The sequence below is a fragment of the Oryctolagus cuniculus genome, chromosome 2, assembly GCF_964237555.1.
Source record: "Oryctolagus cuniculus chromosome 2, mOryCun1.1, whole genome shotgun sequence".
In the NCBI taxonomy this organism is placed as follows: Eukaryota; Metazoa; Chordata; class Mammalia; order Lagomorpha; family Leporidae; genus Oryctolagus; species Oryctolagus cuniculus.
Window position 1 is genome coordinate 171,648,047 of NC_091433.1, and position 20,660 is coordinate 171,668,706.

General features: G+C 56.5%; 1 protein-coding gene across 2 annotated transcripts in view; it reads left to right on the forward strand.

The window, feature by feature from the left end:
• Positions 1-20,660, forward strand: part of GALNT14 (polypeptide N-acetylgalactosaminyltransferase 14) — a 203,852-nt gene that overhangs the window by 149,581 nt on the left and 33,611 nt on the right. For both annotated transcript variants that reach the window (XM_070069718.1, XM_002709933.5), the window contains 4 exons: positions 6,892-6,990; positions 13,697-13,764; positions 15,858-15,923; positions 16,033-16,154. In XM_070069718.1, the coding sequence (XP_069925819.1) occupies positions 6,892-6,990; positions 13,697-13,764; positions 15,858-15,923; positions 16,033-16,154 (355 nt within the window). The remainder of the gene's footprint in view (positions 1-6,891; positions 6,991-13,696; positions 13,765-15,857; positions 15,924-16,032; positions 16,155-20,660) is intronic.

Below are 20,660 nucleotides of genomic sequence, written 5' to 3' on the forward strand. Positions count from 1 at the left end.
GGAGCAGTGCGTGTTGATGTGGATGGACAAATTAATCTGCATGTGAAATCACAGTGAAATTGACATGAAATAAAAATTTCATGCCTTCCAGTGTGCCAGTGTCTCCCATGAAATGAGATTAAAAGGAGTGTCTGATTTTACAGTTGTTGTGCATTTTATATTGCTTGTGTCTTTCTCTTCTGGAGAGTTGATCTTGAACCCAGGGGCCAGCCACAGCTGTGGCATTGCACGATTTTGTTTGTTGATCTTTCCTTTCCTCCCAGCTGAGGGAAGGCTTCCTTACCTTGAGCAGACTTGGGGATGCATTTCATGATCTCATCTCCAAAAACAAAATTGATGGTTCTAAAAGCCTGTATGTAGCACGTTCACTGCCCCCTGTCCTGAAAGAGCCAACGTTCTGGAAAAGTCCCTGGGCAAAGACTTTTCCACGCTCATCCTTTCTTTGTCACACATGTCAGTTTTGTGCGGTGTTGGTGGTGAGGAAGGGAGGTGAGATGACAGTATTGCTCCTGAAGTCTCACTGGGGCTATAGGGCATAGCAAGAATGAGTGACAGGGATGGAGAAGGGTGTGCACCTGCACTCTGGACCCACATGTTGCCACTTTCTTAGGGACAGAGCGCTCTCTCCAGGAAGTCAGTCCCACTCCCCCTTTCTGTCTTAAGCCTGTATTTCCCTTGGCCTTTGTGGCCATGGAGTTTGAGGCAGTGGAACGTGGGAGAAGACAACCCATTGCTTTTTCTGCCTGGGCCTGACCTCCACAGTGTGCATGGGAACTGCAGGAACTGGAAGGAGCGCAGCATAGCTTTCTGTTCAGGAACAGCAGTTCCTGATCCCCCGCCCCACCCGCCAGGGCCTTTGGAGGTCGCAGGTGCACCCACTCTCTCTTGCTCGATGGACAGCAATGTGGGAGCCCCTGCAGCCCAGCCAGCGGTCTCACTTCCTCCTGCGTTCACCCAAGAGTACAGCCTGTCCCGCCCACCCTGGCAGTCGCTGTGAGGACTGGTTTTGAGCACTCAGCAGAAACTGCTTCTTGGGGTGGCAATTCGAGGGTGGGTACCTGGGTGTGCTCCCTGTGCCAGGGTACAGGAGAGACCTGAGGAACCAGGGCAAGAGCCTGGCATGGGGACAGCACGTGACAGGACTCTGGCAGCCAGCGTCTCTGGGCTCAGATCCCCTTTGCTAGCTGGAGTGAGCTACTTAGCCTTTCTGCGCCTCCATCCTCAATCTCCTCATTAATAGATCCATCAAATAGCAGCCACCTCGCAGGGTGACTGTGAGTATTTAATAGGTGAGGTGCAGGGCAGGCCTTGGGCACAGGGGTTAAGATGCCACGTTCCGCATCAGAGTGCCTGCTTCCCACCCTTGCTCTACGGGCAGCTTCCTGCTAATGTGCATCCCGAGAGGTAGCAGCAGGTGGCTCAGCTACTCAGCATCCCTGCCCGCCATGTGGGAGACCAGGATTGACCTCTGGGCTCCTGGCTTCAGCCTGGCCCCGGCCTAGCTCTTGCAGGCATCTGGGGAGTGAACCAGCCACCGGATAATCTCTCTCTATTTCTGTCTTTCAAATGAAATGAAATTTAAATGTGTGTATGTTGGGGGGGGGGGTGCTCTGTACTGCACCTGGCACCAAGGGTCCCCTAGACAGTAGATGCAACATGTTCCATGGGGTGGGTAGTGTCAGCACCACAAACCAGGGCAGCAGGGGGGTGACTGCCACGCTCCCTAGCAACCTGGGGTCCACCCGCAGCATCCCACACCAGGCCTGTCTGATGTCCGCTGCATCAGGCTGCACATTTGCATGACTTTTCCCCGTCCCTGCCATTCAAGACTGGGAGCCATGGCCAGCTGTGGAGGGGCTGGGGCGGCTTCCCTTTACACCAACATCCTGCGAACAAGTGCGCTTCCCTCTGGGCATCTCTCCCTTCCAGTTTTAGACTACAGAATGCAAAACCCTGAACATCCAGCAGTTACGACCACTGTCTTTTTTTCCATGCTGCAAGGGGGATGCCTTGTGCCCAGAGTGAGTTGGAGGGCCCTGGCCCTGGCCCCATCAGGCCCCTATAGCTCTTTGAAAACCTGGGGGTGACCGTGATGCTCCCTGGGGGCAACCATGATGCTCCCCACCCTGCCCTTTTCCAGGCCGCTGCAGTGTCGGATGCGCTGAGGGATGATGCAGGAAGCATGGCGCCCATCCCTGCGACCTGCGATAGCTGACAGCCCTGTCACTGAGCGGGTTTCTGATGTGCCTGTGCCGTCCACATTCAGGGCCAAGGGCTGGGCAGGAGGCTGCCTGTGAGGGGAGGGAAGAAGGTCTGCTCCACCTCTCTGCATACCTCCCTGGCCTGGAAGTGACCCTGAACCCCTGAGGGGTTGATTGTTCCCAAAGCTTGCTATGAGCTCCACCCTCCCTGGGAGAAACCCAAAGTCTAGGTTGAGCCTGTCTTTGAAAAAAGAAAAGGAAGAGACAGGAGGGTCAGAAGCCAGGAAATGCTGCAGCCCTGGGACAGCAGCCACCGGCCTGCCCGAGACTGATTCCCCACGTGGCCAAGGCCCTGCCCTCCCTGCTGCTCCCCTGGAGGCTCTCACATCCCCACCCCTGCACCACGCTCTGCTGCTTGCCGGCTCTCCCCACCAGTCAAACCTCTGCATTTTTAATAAATTATCAATGAGGTTTCCCATCTGCCCACCGGTGCCAGCCCTCATGCCCCTGCAGGGTCTCGTCCCTGTGGCTTTCACAGACAGCCACTGTCGGAGCCCACACGCCTCTCAGCAGCCGGTGGTGAGGACTTTTCGAAGGCCTTCTGCCCATTGGCCTTTCCTGGGGCTTGGAGGGCAGGCGACTGTTGCCCTGGGTTCAGAGGTCTGGGTGCCTGAAGCCACAGCGAATTGACTGCAGGGATGACAGGGACAAGCACTGGGTTAGGAGTCACAGGACACAGGTTCCCCTCATCCCACTCAGCACGATTCTGAGCCTCAGTTTCCCTCATCTGTGGAGTGGGGGTTCTCATTGGCTGTTGAGAGAGCTGAAGGAGACAGGGGGTCAGTCCTGGCTCTCTGTGGAGGAAGGCCCCGTGAAGTCCTGTGAGCTGGTGAGGTTGGTGGCACCCAACCCTATCCCTCCCCTGGCTTGTACACACTGGAGGAGCTCACAGCTTCCTGCCAGTCCAGTCCTAGGGGGCTGGAGGAGCTCAGAGACCAGGGACAAAACAACCCACGCCTGCCCAGTGCAGGGGGTTGAACAGGCTCATCTCCAAGGTCCCTTCCTTCCCTAAACTGGGAGCTTGTGATTCTAGGGACGAGTGCTCTCCAGTCGTGCCAGTGATTCCAGCTGCCGTTTAAGCCCTGGGTGTGCTGTGTGCATTATCTGTGGTGTCACAAGCTTGGGAGGAAGGCTCAGAGAAGGTAAGCCACATGCCTAAGGGCACACAGCATCAGAGCCCAGCTTCCCTTCCCTTGCACCGCTGCATCCTCTGACCTCTCCCCTCCCCCGGGCTCCCATTGCCCCTTGCCCCCTGGTGGCGCAGGGATGAACTATTCCTCCCCAAAGACCCCTTTCCAGCCCATGCCAGACCAGGCTCCCCCCATCCGGCAGAGTCCTCTGCAGATTTAGACCGATGTGGACAATCCTAATATGGTCGGTCAAGCAGCTGCTCTTGCCTAACGTAGTGATGATCTAGGAAAAGCACTTTCCCCTTCTGTTAGCTCGCTTTTGCAGGAGAGAAAACAAGGCTGGACACAGTCAAGTCAGAGGCCCAGTGATGGAGCTGAGCCCCAGCAGCGAATGGGCACTGACCGCATTCTGTTCAAATTGCCTGGGCCGGCTGAATGCCGCCTGCCCATCCCGCTGCTCGGGAGCTGGTAGCAGGAGAGCCGGGGGCTCTGTCCCCCATTTCACAGACCAGCACGCAGCAGCCTGGACACACAAGTGACCTGCCCGAGGTCTCACCCTGATGGGAGGTGTCCAGAACTCCCAGGCCAGGCCCTGTGGGCTTCTGTACCCATCCTCTGTGTCCCTGTCTCCACCTCACCCATGAGTTCCAGCCCCACCTCCTCCAGGAAGCCTCTTGCACCACTCCGGGCAGAGTAATGGCCCTACTAAACTCTGTGTGTGTGCACACATGTGCTGCTGTGTCATTGTGTGTCCGTTCACCTGCCTCCCTGGCTGGCATCCTTTAAGACAGGAAAGGCTGTGTAAGCAGAAAACAACTCCTTGTCTATGGACAACTTACATCAGCAATGCTGGGCTTTGGGGTCGTCCCACTGCCTTCTGGAAAGTGGGGAGGGAAGTTAGCTCCAAGGCAGTGCCCAGAACCTGAGCCCAGGAGGCCAGGGCCCGTGGCAGCTGGGAGAAGCTAGCACCCAGCCCCTGGATGCATCCCAGTCCTAGCAGGGGTGCCTTCTGTGTGGCTGTGCACGGACGGTCTTCTGCCCTGGCTCTGCAGGAGACCAGAACATTCTACTGAGCTCCCTGGCATCTTAACTTCCTCTGAAAGAGGCGTGTGGGTACCCACGGGCTCCCCAACAGCCAGCCCATTCTTCGTGGCACTGACAATCCTCCCACTGCCTCCCTCTCTCTTGGGCCACCCCATGTCCGTTCTCATGATGTCAGGAGCCCTGCAAACCTGCCAACCAAGGGCCCCCAGTCTCCCTTCCACCCGCCCCCTGCTTTCCTCCCCGCCACAGCTCTGAACTCAGGGCTGTGTCCAGAGAGAAGCAAGCCCGAGGTCCCTCTCCCCGGAGATGGTTTCACGGCACTTTCCTTCCCTCTGTAGAACCATCACCTAACGCATGACGGGTCACCCACAATTGAACAGAGTGGCTCCCAACAGTAGGAGTCACTGTGGCTCAGCAAGCCGGGGCGCAGGGGCTGCCGGGGCTGGAGGTTTGGACTTAGGGTCCCTCGCTGAGCAGCCGTTGGATGGCTGCCACAGCCTGGCTGGGTCTGCTACACCCACTTCTGAGCTGGCTCATTTCTGTGGCTGGGGAGCTGGTGCTGGCCGTGGGACTGTGGCCACGGTTCCTTTCCACGAAGATGCCTGTCCACTCAAGTGCTACACGAGTGGCCCCCCGGCATGGCGGCCAACTGAGCCCCCGGTACTTTTGTGACTTCACCTGGAAGCTGCGGTCTCTGGGTGCTGTTGAGGGCCTGGCTGCCCTGATCCGCAAGGGAGGGGACGAGAGAAGACAGGAGGACCTATCCGTGGGAGTCCTTGGAAGTCACATGGGAGGGTGGCTGCCATCCCCCCAGGAACCAGGACAGGCTACGTCTTTGGCTGCCCTGGAATTGCATTTCCTGATTCTCTTACTGCTTTTCAAGGGGTATCAACTACACTTAAATCCTGACTTAGGGATGCAGAGATGGACAAAGCCTTGGGCCCTTCCCTAGAGGATCTCACAGTCAAGTGGGGAGACACTGTCACAGGATGTGCTAGAAAAGAGATGTGTGCAGAATTACGGGAGCACAAAGGGCAGACCAACACCTTCTGGGCAGAGGGGTCATTTGCTCTGGGTTTTGAGGTATGTAGAGGAGCTCCTCAAGTGGAGAAGGAGGAAGGACATGGGTCAAGCAGAGGGGATGGTGTGAGCATTGGCTGAGTTGGGGCCGCATGTGAGACTGGTTGTGAAAAGTTGCAATGGCTGTGGCAGGGGCTTTGAACTTCGTGCATCAGGAACCACTGGAGGGAGGCCTTCAAGTCAGAGGAAGACTTAGCAGAGCTGTGTGGTGGGCAGGACAGGACCGGCAGCAGGAAAGGCAGGAGGCCGGTGAAGCAACCCTGAGGCCGGAGGAGGACCACCTGACCCAGGCCACAGGGACAGGGCAGGGGAGGGCGGGCTAGGTGGCTGGGCTGAGGACGGGCAGGCCTGCGGGTCAGGACTTCTCTTGTCCGCCGTCTCCTCTCCTTGGCTCCTGTCCCAGGTGCCAGCAGTGTCTGCTCCTAGAAACGGGGGTCAGGTTACCCGGGAGGGATGTCAGGACTTCGGCCTCCGACTGAGGGCCCCACACTTGTCTGAGGATCCAGTGATGGCTCTGAACCACTCTCCCAGGGGGACGCTGGGTCTCTGGACCCCAAATGAAAAGCTCCAGGCCTGGAAAGAAATGGGAGGGGGGAGCCAATGTCTGCCCCCCCAACCATCTGTTATTTACTTCCTCTTTTAATGTTGCCCTCCCTGCGTAATTGGACAAGCCCCGGAACAGCAAGGAACAGGAGGAAGCATTTACCCAGCGATCGCCCCTGGTGGCGCCAGCCTCGCTCGGCGGGTTCATTTCCATTATTATAGTAATTTGGGGGCTGCAGGCTACAATTTTCACTTGCAGCGAGGTATTAAATTGAAATTACCCCAGATGTAATTGTCATGCAAAGTGATCCTGGACACGTTGGAAATGAATGGTTTTTCAAGACGGGGGTTTGATTGCTTCCACTGAGGCATTCGGGTTCTCGTGTCTTTGGGTGTGGGTGTGTGTGTGTGTATGTGGCCAGGGGCTGGGGGTCATTGCACTCAGGATGAGGCCCCTGCCGGCTGGGAGCTTCCCCTGAACTGTGGCATGGGCAGAGGGGCTAGAAGGGCTCAGACCAGGGGGCACAGCCCAAGACGTGGTGCTGGGTTTATGCAGCTCCCAGAAGCCACTTTGCACTCAGGCGATAAACGCCACATTCAGTCTGTTTATCAACTTAACGTGCCTCCGAGCCCGTGTTCCCCCAAAGTGGTGAAAAATTCAGCTTCAGTTATTCATGGAGCTCCCAGCCCCTCTCAGAGTGAGGGGGGCCCGAGTCTTGCCCAGTGCTAAGCATCTGTCCACGCTGGGGGCCACCAGGATGGCCGTGGAGCCAGCCTTTTAGAGCCGTTCTGCCTGCCGAGGTCTCACTGGCCTTCTGCCTCTCCTCCCACAGATGCGCACTGCTGGTGTATTGCAAGGACCTCCCACCCACCAGCATCATCATCACCTTTCACAACGAGGCCCGCTCCACCCTGCTCAGGACCGTCCGCAGGTAAGGCAGGGTCCTCGCTAGCCGAGCCCAGGGCTCAGTGCGGGGTATGCTCACCGGGCGCCAGGCCCGGCCATCAGAATGTCACAGACACTTCTGCCGTGTGCTGGGCACCATTGAACACAGCACATGTGTCCACTTGGCCACCCTTTGCATTCATGCGAGAGAGGCTATGGCCCTGTTTTACAGGGAGGAAGACAGGGGCCAGTGTTTGCAGTAACTTGTGGAAGTGCACAGAGTGTGAACAGAGGACTGGCCCTGAGCCCTTGCCCTCTGCCACGGTGCTCAGCTGCCTCTGGCGCCCGTGTGCTCCTTGTCACAGGTGACAGGGAAGCCACCTCATGGCGGCATGATGCTGGGATTCCAACTCGGGCCTGGCACCTTCCTCTGCACCTGCCATGGACGATGGTAATAGAGACTGCAGCGGCCCAGGGTGCTCACTACCATTTGGCTTCCAGCCTGCACAGCCTCAGCGCCTGGTCTGGGCTGTATCCTTGCTCTGTGTGGCTTGTGGTCTGCATGGCAGTTTTTGATTCACACAGTCACCTGTCACCAGCAGAGGTGCCCCCAGGACACAGGGGCTCAGCCCAGCCTCTCCGTGGGTCCTGGTCATTTGGTCTCCCCTCCGCCCATGCTGTGCCCCTTCCTCTCCCTGCGTCCATGCCAGCTTCCTGGCCCTTGTCACATCTCCGGCAGCATCTGTGTAGTGGAGGGCAGCAGGCACAGCCAGCAAGAGCCCTGCCTGCTTGTGTGCCCTGTGTGCAGCTGCAGAAGGGGGAAGGCCATTGCTGGGGAAACCAAGACTTGGGAGACACTAAACCATGCAGCCCTGTGGCTGGTGGTAGAGAAGCAGGGTGCTGACCCTTGGCCTCTGACCTTAGAGCCCCTCCTTCTCAGCAGCCTGTGCAGGGCAGGACCAGGGCCAACATCCCAGAGAAGGTGTTAGAGCCAGACGTGCACAAAGCCATGCCCTCCAGCAGAGTCAGGGAAGGAACCACAGCCCCCTTGTGTCCCTGTGACTCACAGCCTGGTTAAGTGCCCATCCCAATCTGCCAGGCCCCCCTGCACCACAGAGCGAAAGTCAGTTAAACAAGGGCCAAAGTGAGTGTCCCAAGCCTGGCCAAACCCCTTGTCATTTCCATCAAGCCAGCCACACTGCCACCCCCGCCTTCGCACCCCTGCACGGGCGGGGCTGTGGAAAGTTCCAGGTGCCAGGAGTTCAGTGCAGCAGTAGACCCTCCCTGAGAGAAGGCACCGGAGCCTCAGCTCCACCCAGCACTATTGGTGCTGGTGTACAAAGCAGGGTGAGCATGGCTCTGAGTGACACAGGGACCTGCCCTGACCCTTGGGTGGCAGCCTGGTGCTGCCGCCTGTCCCAGGAGGCAGCTGTGAATGCCGCCCAGATGCCCTTGGCGACTGATGCACTGGCTCCCACCACCAGCCACCGGCCCCACCCTGGCCTCTGCATTCACCCATGGGCCGCCTGGCTCGTCTGATTTCCTGACAAGGCAGCAACCCTTGACAAGAAAATGAGCCAAGTCGCTGTCAGGTGTCACTGTGGGACTTGCTGGTCTGTGAGCCAGCCTGCGTCTGGTGTGGGAGCAGGGAGAAGGAGAGGTTTTGGTCTACCTGAGGCTCCTCTGGAGCAGGGCAGGGCGGGGAGGACGGAGTTTGTGGGCTGAGCAGGCACGCGGCATAGCAAGTGTCTGGTTCTGAGGTGTCAGGCCTCAGCCCTGGCACCTTCAGCGTCTGCTTGGGCACCAGGGTGGATGGATGGAGCAACAAAAGCCACAGACTGTCTTCCCCGTGGTAGTGTGCTGCCCCACAGGTCACATCTGCACATGTCCACCCAGTGTTTCTATGAGGACACCATTCGTGTCTGAGACGGGCTCCTTACGTTCCAGGCTGGCCTCTCCTGGTCCTTCAAGAAGTTCTCTGATGCCAGGCGCCTGCACTCCCAACACACAAACAGATAACACATGCACACACGCACATTCACACACATGTATGCACACATGCATCTGCACATACAGGCACACACATGCATGCATACATGTAGAAATGCACACAAGCACACATGCACATGCGTGCATGCACACACTGAGCCTACAGGGGCTTCCTCAGGGCCCCCCTCTGCACATCCCCACTATAGCCCTTGATGCATTTTCCCCAGATGCATTCTTCACTGGGCTGCCTTTAATCTGATTCCCCTCTTACTAGCCTCCCCATGGCTCAGTTTCTTAATCAAGGTCATGGGCATGCTAATCAAACTTAGGGATAGGCTTGCTAGGGGTTAATTTAGCTAACGGACCACAAACTGTGCCTGGTCCAGAGAAAGCACTGGTTGATGGCCACCATCTCTGTGTCTGCACTGCTGGTGAAGTGAGGCCGTAGGGTACAGCAGACACTGCTATTGCAATCAAAGGGCCTGGGTCCAGTCCCTGCCCTGCCACTTCCTAACTGTGTGACCTTGGGCAGGTGACTGGCCATATCTACAGAAACAGTGACAAGAATACCTTTTGTGTTTTTAAGTTCTGTCAACATTTTCCACAGTAGACTTTTTGCTAAGGGGTGTGGTGGGCCTTCTAGGGGCATGAGACTATAATACGGGGGCTCCCACACCCCCAAGCCTCCCAACACTGAGCCTAATGGTGCCTCGGACATACTTCTCCTTCTCTCCCTGCTGCTCCTCCATCTCCGTACACGGGGTAATGAGTACACTTACAATGTACTAGTGCACTTAGTAACACTAAGACGCCCCCTTACCATGGTTTTATGGCCCACAGAACACACACCTTCTCTCACTTCATCTGAACCTGGCAGGTGGGGAGTGCGTGTGGGGAACAGAGGAGCCTGGCCTTGGAGTTCTCCTGACATCCCTGGGGTCCAGCCACAGCCCCTCTGTCCACTGGCCTGGTGGAGGGCTGTCCCTGAGGTCTCTTCGCCCCTCATTCCCCTGGCACCCTAAGACCCATGGAGGGCCACACCACTTAGCCCAGAGAGCCAGTGCCCTTGGGTCCCGCCTTGCAGGAACTGTGAACAAGCAGGTGCTAACATCATCAGGAGGCTGGGTAGAGGTGACCTGGGGAGGAAGGCAGGGAAGAAACTTCTAGAAATTTCCATACCTTAAGACTCTCTAACTCCAGTCCCTCCCTAACCTGCCCTACAACACATCAGTAGCCAGTGAGAGGGGAAGGTGGGAGACACACTTCAGGTCTTTCTATCATAGAGGACAGGGTCTCTATGGCACCTGTCTTCAGAAACTCCCTGAACGGTGGGTTGCTTTGCCACCAGGCTCTTGTCAGGGAGAGATGCTGGGGGAGCTGAGCTGGCAATGGAAGGCTCCCCCCACCTCTCTGGCCCCCAAAGCTCTTGAGGGAACCAGGGAGCAAGGGCCTGGGAAGGCTTGGGTATGGCCGTCCAAGCCAGACAAAGTCTTGATGGGGTGGGTGGTGGAGGGAAGGACAGAGAGAGCGAAACCCTGATGAATTTGGGCCTGGAAGACAGGCCCGTGTTGGCCGGCATTACTGCGAGTGCTGTGTACAGGGAGCCAGGGCAGTCGCCTTGCTCTTGGGGCTTCCCTCAGCGCTGGGCACCTGCCTGGGTGACCTCAGCTGTATCCAAGAGCCTTCAGCCCTGACAAACAGCGGCATCTAAGACACTGGCTCTCCAGTGAGAGCAGACAGCATCGTCTTAAACACTGGCTCTCCAGCGAGAGCAGGTACCAGACTCTCCCGGAGGGTTTGTTAGGACACGGTTTCTTGAGCCCCTTCCCCAGGGATTCTAACTCCGAAGTCCGCAGCAGGTGCAGGAACTTGTTCTCTGCCAGGTCCTCAGGTAGCACTGCCAGGGGCTGCCAGCTCTGGGGCCTCACTCTGAGACACAGCGCTGGAAGCGCATGCCTGTTGCTGTTCAACATACGAGTCATGCCCACGCCCACGCCCACAGTGCTGCTGCTGTGCGCCAGGCACAGTGCTGAGCTCCTTGCACGCAGCCAAGGGAGCCATGGTGCCGGAGGTTGAATGCTCACCAAGGTTCTCCCAGCCGGGGCATGGCGGCTGCGCAGGTGCTGCACTTGAACCCAAGTCGGTGGCACTCCAGAGCAGCGACGCTCAGCTGTCAGGTGGCCTCAGGTCTTCATTTAGCAGGTATTTTTGGAGCGTTGATACAACCGGCCTGCCTATAGCGCCGCAGAGTTCACAAAGCAATTTCAAACACATTTCCTCATTTCATCCACACAAAAGCCTGTGAAGTAGGTCAAGTATTAATATCGCCCGCCTTTACGAGGAAAATGTAATTACAGAAGGAAAGGGAGGCTGGGAGCAGAGCGGGGCCTCCCGCAGGATCCCAAGGCTCCTCCGTGGTGGGGCCCTGCTGCCTCTCCTGGGGGCTCCGTGCAGACCCCACAGTGAGAAGGCAGAAGGTGGCAGCTCTGCTGGCAGGTGCGACTGCCCCTCTGGCGGGGAAGGTGGGCTGTGTGCAGGAGACTCAGCTGTGAAATGACTCCTGGCAGAGTGTGGTCCTCCTGTGCCAGGGGAGCGAGTGCTGGATCCCAGGTGGAGGGGAGCAAACAAGGGCTGGAGCAGCCGGGTTCAGGTGGTGGGAATGAGAGTGGGAGTGCACAGGGAGGGCCCTGGAGGACCTCCTGGGCGGGGCAGGTGCCTCACCATCTTCTTGGGTCACCCCGGCAGCCCAGAGCGCACACCCAGCCCCAAGCCACTGTCGAGGAGACCCTGCCATCGCCTCAATTGCTCTGATTAGAGGAGCAAAAACAAGCCAGGTGTTACCAGGAAATGGTCTAATTAGCACTTACTGCTGACGATTTTTTTCTTTCTTTCTTTCTGCTTTAAATCCTGGACATTTTTTATTCGCTAATCATCTCTCAGTTCAGCCAGCGCAGAGCTGCGCACGATTTACCTTTTGATGTTCACAGAAGAGAACTCTTGAATTTCAAAGAGCCGGCGGGGATTTGGGGGGGATCGAATGCAGAAGCTCGGGTGTAATCAAACCTCATTAGAGGTTATTCTTCCCGCAGGCTTTCCTTCTCTCCTGCCTCCTCCTCCCCCCGCCCTCCCTGGTTGGAGGGCTGGTGCCTGGGTTTGCTGTTTTCTTTGGGACAGTCATATGAGTCATCTCCTCCCACCTTGGTCTGGTGGAGGCTGCAGCCTCTGTGCCCTCTTGGTCCCCCAGCTCCCCACAGGCAGTGGCAGTGGCTCCGGGCTCTTGGCTGGGGTTCCTCCCTCCACCTTATACCAGTTGCCATGGTGAGAATTAAGGCTTCCTAAATAAAGGTAGCTCCAGGCAAAGTGCTCTTCCAGGAGAGTTGTAACCCGCTTGGAAAGAGAGGGTTAGGAGGACACAGGGCTCAGAAGGGTGTCCCCGTGCTCCTACCTGCACCTCTTCTGAACCCCCTCTCCCACACTGGCCGGGCTCTTGGTGTCCCACTGTGGTTGGGGTGACCTGGAAATGTTTCTGAACAGCTCCTGAGTTTGGGGGGTGTTTATGAGACATGTGATCTGGGATCCTGGACCCCAGCTCATGCCCTTTGGCCAGGGATCCACGGCACTGGGGTCAGTAAAGTCCAATTTTAAAAATCACCTGTAATGCACAGAATCATCGCAGTCGCTGCCATGTGCTGTGCAGAATGCTTCGGGTGCGTTTCCTCCGTTAATTCTCTCAGCCCCGGGAAGAGGGTGATGCTGTTATCCACATTTTCTAGATGAGGACAGATTGCTGCACCAAGCAGTAAAGGAACTTGCCTGCGATTACAGAGCTAGAAGTAAGTAGCTGCTGAGCACAGAGTAGCTGTGCACCCAGTGTCCCTCCAGGGAATACTGAGTTCTGGACATTGCCATGTGGAGGGGACAACCGGGTCTGGAAGCGAGAGAAGTCTAGGAAGTGTAGGAGGCAAAGTGCCTGAGGGTCCCAGAGAAGGCAGCAATTGCCACGAAGTAGATGGGGCGCTGTTGGAGAGAAGGGCCGTTGGAACTGGTCCTTGTGGGCACTGCAAGCAGTAGCAGAAAAGGCTCAGATAACAGCAGCAGGCATGGGAGGCGGTGACTCCAGTGGCATGCAGCTGACTTGGGGTACAGAGAGTAAGCAGCTGCCGTGGGACGTGTGTCCGTTTGTCTGTCTGCGCTAGTGAGGAGAGTCACACTTTCAGATCTGTGTATCAGAAACCAAAGCCTGGAGGCCACAAGGAAGACAGCCTGGGCCCAGGCCTTGCTGAGGGGTGGCCTGGCACTGAGGCAGAGGGAATGCTCCTGGGCTCGGGTCGACACAGAAGAGCCTGGTGCTTACGGCATGGACTCAGGAGCCAGACTGCAAAGGTCCGGATGCTAGACCTGCTCGGGGCTGCTGCCGTGAGCCAGAAAGAAGAGGCTCAGCTGGGTGGGAGGCACAAGGGGCGAGAGTGCTTGGAGCAACATTGTCTAACAGAGCCAGCCCATCTTTTTGCTGATTAGATGCGCTGTTTCTGGGAGATGGACGGGGTGTGGAAGGTGTCCCCTGGACTTCCGTCTAGGTGGATGAGCGGAGGAGGGTGGCATTGTCTAAGACACACAGGACAGACCAGCAGTGTGACTGCACCAGCCCCTGGGTGACTGTGAGTTTTCATTTCTCAGATGCAACGAGGTGTATTTAAGCCTCGGGCTAATTTGTGCATTTTGCCGTGAGGAGTCATAATGACTCTCCTCTCTCCTTCTCGCAGCATATTGAACCGCACCCCTATGCACCTGATCCAGGAGATCATTCTAGTGGATGACTTCAGCAGTGACCGTGAGTAACATCTCCCACTGGCTCCCGAGGCCCTGGGGAACAGGCAGAGGGGACGCCGCTGGTCCCCTGGGTGTGGAGGACCGTGAGCGTTCACGCTAGGCCTCAGGAAGGAGGATGACCTTACACTTGAGGCTCCTCCAGCTGCGAGCCTTTGAGGACCGAACCAGCTACATTTAGTAGATTTTTTTTTGTTTTGGGTTGATGTGAGTGTATGTCAGTGAGTGCAAGCACATGTGTGCAAGCACATGTCCACATGGGATTGTATGTGTATTTGCATGTGGATGACAGTGTATTCACATGGGGATGTTGTGGGTATGTACGCATGTCTGTACATACATGCATGTGTGCATGTAAACATATGTGTGAACATGTGTGCATTCCTGTGTGGCTGCATACCTTGTGTCCCTGTCCCTTAACCTGATTCCTAGACATGAGAAGAGACACCAGCCCTTCAACGAGTCAGTGCTGGGACCCAAGCCCAGAAGCAATGCCCATCATTAGACACTTGTGGTTTGCGTGCTGCGTTCCTCTGCCAGTCTGAACTGAGGCTGCTGTGCCCTCACCCTGTCATTCCCCTGGGAGACCTCGGCAGGCCTTGTCTTGGGGAATCTCCCATGGGACATCTTATTACCTGGCCATGACACAGCGAGCAGCCCCCAACCTTCACACCCACTGTTCATCACCATTTCCTACTTCATGTGCCCCTGGACTGGCAAAGCACCTGGGTGCCAGTCATATCCACACCCCAGATCCGCTTTCCCCATAGAAAGCACAGGGAGGTGTCCAGACGTCCGTGTGTTGAGTCTGAAAGGCACGGCACTCACAGTGGCACTGTCAGGATCCAAGTGTTGGTGGTGTCCCACCTCCTCCTCTGAGAGCCTGAGTGCAGCTGCATGCCGGGAACCACATCCTGGTGGAATCACATCCCTGGGTGTTGTACCTGGAGAAACAGGGTAGCCACCAGGGACAGCACAAAGTCTTGGGAGACCAGAGGCCATTCTCACTAGCACACTCATGTCTCAAGTGTAACGTGCATCCTCAGAACCGGGGGGTTGTGCATGAGTCCCTAGGTAGTCAGAGCCGACCCTGAGTTCTAGGACTCGATACTCTACTCTCCCTTCCCCAGCAAGGAAGGTCTGGGCGGTAGGGAGACACTAGCTTGGGTAGCCTGACATCAAGGCAGCAGGGACTGCAACTGGACTCCCGGAGAAGCAGAAAAGCCTAGTGGTTAGAGTGTAGACTCAGGGGCCAGTCTGCTAAGGTTCAAATCCTAGACTTAAGGCTTCCATCCTGGCTGCGTGCCCTGAGCAAATCCTTGTCTCTCAAGTGGAGATGCTAATATCTATATGACTTACATAAGGATTAGCTGTGTTAACACATCAGGAGCACTTAGAACAGTGCATGCCTCAAGGAAGCCTGCATGCGTCTCTTCTGTTCCTCTCAGGAGTCCAGAGCCAAGCCGAGAAGGTTGACAGACTAAAGAAAGTGAAACCAAAGTGGAGGCCCAGGTAGAGGCCAGGCCAGGCCCAAGGTCCTGGCTGGCTCAAGAAGCGATGCAGCAGCAGGCAGGCTGGGGGACACAACACGCAGAGCAAGTGCCCAGCCGGGGTCTCTCGCCCCAAAGGGTAGAGGCTGACCCTGCCTGTGTAATGAAGACACCCTGGGCAGGTCACTTCACAAAGTCCAAAGTCCATCTCATCTGTTCCTGGCCTCCCAGCACTGGTCACCAGCCCACCCAGGGGAACTGGACTCTGGTCTCATGCTTTTAATGGCCCACAGCCAAGGAGAAGTGTCCCCAGGTAACCAAACCAAGATTTCCCACCCAGAATGGTTTCAGACAATATTCAAGTCCCACCGCGTACTGTCCCGTTCCACTGAAGAGGCCTGGTTGAGGCCATCCTGCCTGACGGGGTTGCCATGTGTGGCAATAGCAGGGACCCGTCAGCTCCATCCACAGCCCAGGAACACCTAGGTGTGGGGCCCGGGTTTGGTTGTTGGACATGGGGAGCTGGGGCAGGGCTGCCTTCTGACCACGCAGCACGCCACAGTCGCGTCCCCGCAGCGCACTGAGCTGTCACCCCCTGTCTTCACAGCTGATGACTGCAACCAGCTCATCAAGTTGCCCAAGGTGAAATGCTTACGCAACAATGAGCGGCAAGGTGAGCCTGGCTGTGGGTGTCCGGGGGCTTGGGTCCAGCAGGGGGTAGGGGTGGTGCTGGGTGGCCTCGTTGCATCGTGACTTGCTTGGTCACCTGCCCCTGGCTGCAGGTCTGGTCCGGTCCCGGATCCGGGGCGCTGATATCGCCCAGGGTGCCACCCTGACTTTCCTGGACAGCCACTGTGAGGTGAACAAGGACTGGCTCCAGCCCCTGTTGCACAGGGTCAAAGAGGTGAGTGAGGCCGAGGAGCAGAACAGGACTTCCTACCCCCACTTTCTTCCAAGCCTCTCACACTCCTGACATGACATACGCTCCCCCAAGTCTTTGGAGGGGGTGGGTGGGACAGATTACTGTGCCCATTTTGTAGATGAAGGAGCTAAGGTGCTGAGGCCTGCCCATGGTCAGCGGGCAGTCAGTGGTGGAGCAGCGCCTGCAAGTGTTTGTTGAACCTCAGCTGTCACCCACAGCAGGCCTGCAAGTGACAAGCGAGAGCTGCTCGGGTCTGTTTTCACCGGGCAGCAGAAGGTTCCAGAAAGGGGATCCTCATGAGTGTCTTTGACAGGAAGGAGGCTGTGGGATTAACCAGGCTTCATCACCCAGTTCCTGTGTGCCTGTGTCTTCCACCCACACGTGACTCTCACCCAAAAGCCCCCACGCTAAGCCGGCAGGGTGGGTGCTGAGAGACCCAGAGCGCGAGCCTCTGTTTACCCTGAAGTTACTCTGGAATTCTGCACATCACTTCTCTGCGTGTCACAGTGTCTCCCCTGGAAAGGGACAAATCATCAGCTTTCTTACTACCACTGTATATTCCGCAGCTGCTCCCTTTCTGATCTGTAGAGTGACAGCAGGTTGCAGATGCCAGCGCCAGCGACTAGCACTTGCTCTGCCAGCCAGTCTTCCCGAGCTGGGGACTTCTACACGGGTCTGGGAAGTAGGAGTCAGGTGTTTCTAACATGCCCATTTCACAGCAGTCTCCAGAGAATTCTTGAACTCGGTCTGATATTCGTTAGGCCTCGCCACCACGGCATCTTCCTGGAGCTGGGGTTATTATTTCCTGCTCACTCCTCATGGTAGTTTCCCTTCCTGTGTGATGGTGACAGCTCGGGAGCACGAGAGAACCCAGTGCGTGAGCGGCTTGGAAGGCCACTGGGAGCTCCTTCCAGGATGGGTGCGTTCACAGGGTGCTTACATGGGGGCCGAGACATGGGAGCCCGGCAGTGACCATTTTCCCCAAGGTAGGGGAGAGGGGGCTCACTCACTTTTCATTGTTTAGGAAACCCCCATCTCTAAGGAGGTCCTGGCTGGCAGATGCCTGGAGAAACAGTTCTGAGCAGACCATCAGTGGAAGGGCTGCGCCCATTGCCAACGGAACTTCTGTTGTGCCCTCCCACTGTGCTCAGGGCCACAGCCCCGGCTGGCTCCCTAACCCAACACTCTAACAAAGCTGGCTGCCCCTTACCCCTGTACATGCCCCGCCAGGCCCTTCCTGCCCCTGATGCTCTCCCCTCCTCTCCACAAAGCCCCTCCTCTTTAGGGCATCTCCCAAGTCTCCCCTCCTCCAGGAAGCCTTTCCTGACTGCACGGCCAGCTAGGATCACTCCCATTGGTAATTGCTCTCTTGGCTTCCCATTTTCCCCTCCAGGTTTGGTTCTTTATGTCCTCTAACAGGTGGCCACTCTGCCTGATAAAGAGTAGGTGCTCAGTGTTTATAAATAACCAGAAGCAACCATTTGCAACGGGAAGGCGATAAAGCTGGAACAGGGAGGAAAGTAGGTTCCCTCCCTGCCCCACCGTTCACTCTCAGGCATTCACTGAACACCTCGGCTGAGCAGTCCCGCGAGTCGGGACTGCCCCAGTGCCAGCAGATGTGCAGCCACCACCCTGCCTGGATTAAACAGAAATCCTAGGTGGTGGTGGGGGGAGGGGGCAGACAGCAGCGAGAGGTGGAGGAGGTGGCAGAATCAGAAGCCAGATGAAAGAAGCGGGAATCTTTAGCTGGGCAGAGGGCGGCGGCATTGGAGGCAGCCAGGACCTTACACAGAAGAGACAAGGTGCTCCCTGCTCGCTGGGATCACGGATGGGTGTGATGGCAGACCTTTTGGTGGGGGTGCAGGGGACAGAGGAGGCTGGGCCCTGTCTTCTCTGTCACCGAAGTCGTCCCTGGCCGTGGAGGCAAGGCCATCGCAGACATGGTGGAAAACACAGAGGAGTGGAATGCAAACAGTGCCAGCACGCTGCGGTGGGAAGATGCGCTCCGTCCACACACCTTACCACTGCGGCTCTTTTGCTCTTTGCAAAAAATGCCTTTTTATGTCATTGTCGTGGACATTTGCTGAGCCGTGTTTCCAGGGCAATTTGCCCCAGGACCCCAATGGCAGGTGTGTTGCTGTGTACCCTGATGGACAGGCAGCTCTTCTCCCACTGTCCCAGGCACAGTTCAGTGCCCACCCCACCTCCAGGCCCCCAGGTTGCTGGCCAGGCACCAGGAGCTGAGGTTCGTGATGTTGGGGGCTGCCAGGCCAGGGGGCGGCCAGAGCTCAGATCTGACCCCATGACCACACCAGGCCTCTCTGGGGGCAACCACCGGGGCAGTGCACTCAGCCCCAGCAGTGCCGGCCCTTAGACTAACTCTGTGTGTATGTGTATTATAAAAGGAACTTAACCCGGTGTGCCATTGGAGCCATCTGAGGGGGCAATACAAAGACTTTCATCTGTGCACAGGGCTGCGTAACCCTCACCACAGTCTCCTCGTGAAACAGTTCTTTTCCCCAAGAGGAGCCCCCGTACCCGTTAGCAGCCGTCTCTCATTCCCCTTCCTGTTCCCTCGCCAGCAGCCGCTCATCTGCTCCTGTGACACAGATTTGCCTCTTCTCTGTGTTTTGTAGAAATGGTCTGACATGTGGCCTCTGACCCTGGCTTCCTTCACTTGGCATATTTTTTAGCTTCATCCACAGCACGGCAGGTATTGGTATTCCTTTTCTTGGCCATATAACGTTCCTGTTTGGTTTACTTATCCATCCATTGATGGACATGTAGGTTGTCCCTACATGTTTCCCTTTTTTTGCTATTGTGACAACCCTGCTATAGGGATTCAAGTACAAGTTCCAGTTTGAGTATCTGCTTCACAAACTTTGGTGTGTGCATCAAGCAGTGTTGTTGCCGGGTCATATGGCGATTCATGTTCATCATGTTGGGGACCCCCCCCCCACACACAGAGAAACAGAGTTGATTCCTGGGAGGTGTGCTGAGTGAGCCTGGCTCTTTAGACAGCCTTAATGAACCTGCAAAACTGCTTCCTTCCCAGTCACTCCTCGTCCATCTCAGTCTCCTGAAAAAGGCTGTCATTTCTGCATCCATAGCCAGCCTGGCCTGCTGGTGAGGTGAAGCCTTCATCTCCTCCGTCCCCAGTGCGAGTCTGCCCACACCTGTCTGCCTTCCTCATGTGAGCTCCTCTTCTGGGAGTCGTTTGGCCCCAAGACAGAGCTCAGCCTCCTACGCTTAGCTCCTCGGTCCTCACCACTGTCTGAGCCAGAGACTCCATAGCACAGAGATTATTCAGACTTACCCCAGGGCTGCAGAGGCCTGTATGGAGACCCCAGCTTTTGGGCTGATGTGGGCCGGTCGCTCAGGGACACAAGCCTCTTGGGATGGGGACCGTGAGCACGTGCCAGCCCGCGTTTCTGCATGTCTTTGTACATGTCTTGTCTCCGAGTCCGGCATGATGTGATCTTGTGAGTGGAAATGGAAATGTTAAGCTGTAATTGGAATTGGGGATTTTCAGAAATAGCAAGAGATAAGAGAGGCTGGGCTTGAGCCGTCATGAGCTGTCCTCAGCTGGTGTTTCCCACGTTGAAAGCTTCCCCGATTTGTCTTCTCTTCCTCCAGTTACAGGATGATACTTGAAACAAGCATTGCCATTTTTTTCAACATAGGTTTCTCTTTTTTTTCCCTTCCGCATCTATATATTTCTCTAGTAAGAAAAAGAGTTTAGAAATCTCAATCCCTGTAGCTTTTAGTAAATTTGTAAAAATAATAGCTTACATATTCTTCAATGCCTACCTACCTACGTACCTGCTCTCCTTGTTCCTCACAGGAGCCCCACTCAAAAGGCAGATCTAGGGCCAGCGCTGCGGCGCAGGGGGTTAAGCCACAGCAACACTGGCAAGCCATTGTCAGAGCTCTGGTTCAAGAGCTCCACTTCTCATCCGGCTCCCTGCTTATGACCTGGGAGGAGCAGCAGAGGAGGATGGCCCAAGTATCTGAGCCCCTGCCACCCATGTATGTGGGAGACCCTAACAGAGCACCACCTGCTGCTCCTTGAGCCTAAGTGTGGCGCTGGCGGTAAAGATGCATCCTTCAATACCTGCAGGCAGGTGCTGGGAGTGCTGCAGTGCAGGACTGGGAGTCCCTCAGTGCCTGAGTCTCCAGTTCAGCCACAGTTGACTCTCGTGTCTGTTGCCAACGTCAACACAGCATCCTCAGAGCGAGTTAACAGATGTTCTATTTTACCCAATGCCGGATTAAAGCCTGCTGGGCGAGACTGGGGGATACAAAATGGAACAAAAACCAACCCCCAGGTGGCTCAGAGAGGTCCTGTCCTGGCTTCAATGGCTCATGCATAAACTCTCCTGTATCTCCCTTTCAAGGTCAAGGTGCCACACAGCACTTAACCCCAAAGGGCCCTCGCCGATTGTCTGGTGTCCGTGACTCCCAGCTGGGCAGATGTCACCACTAAGT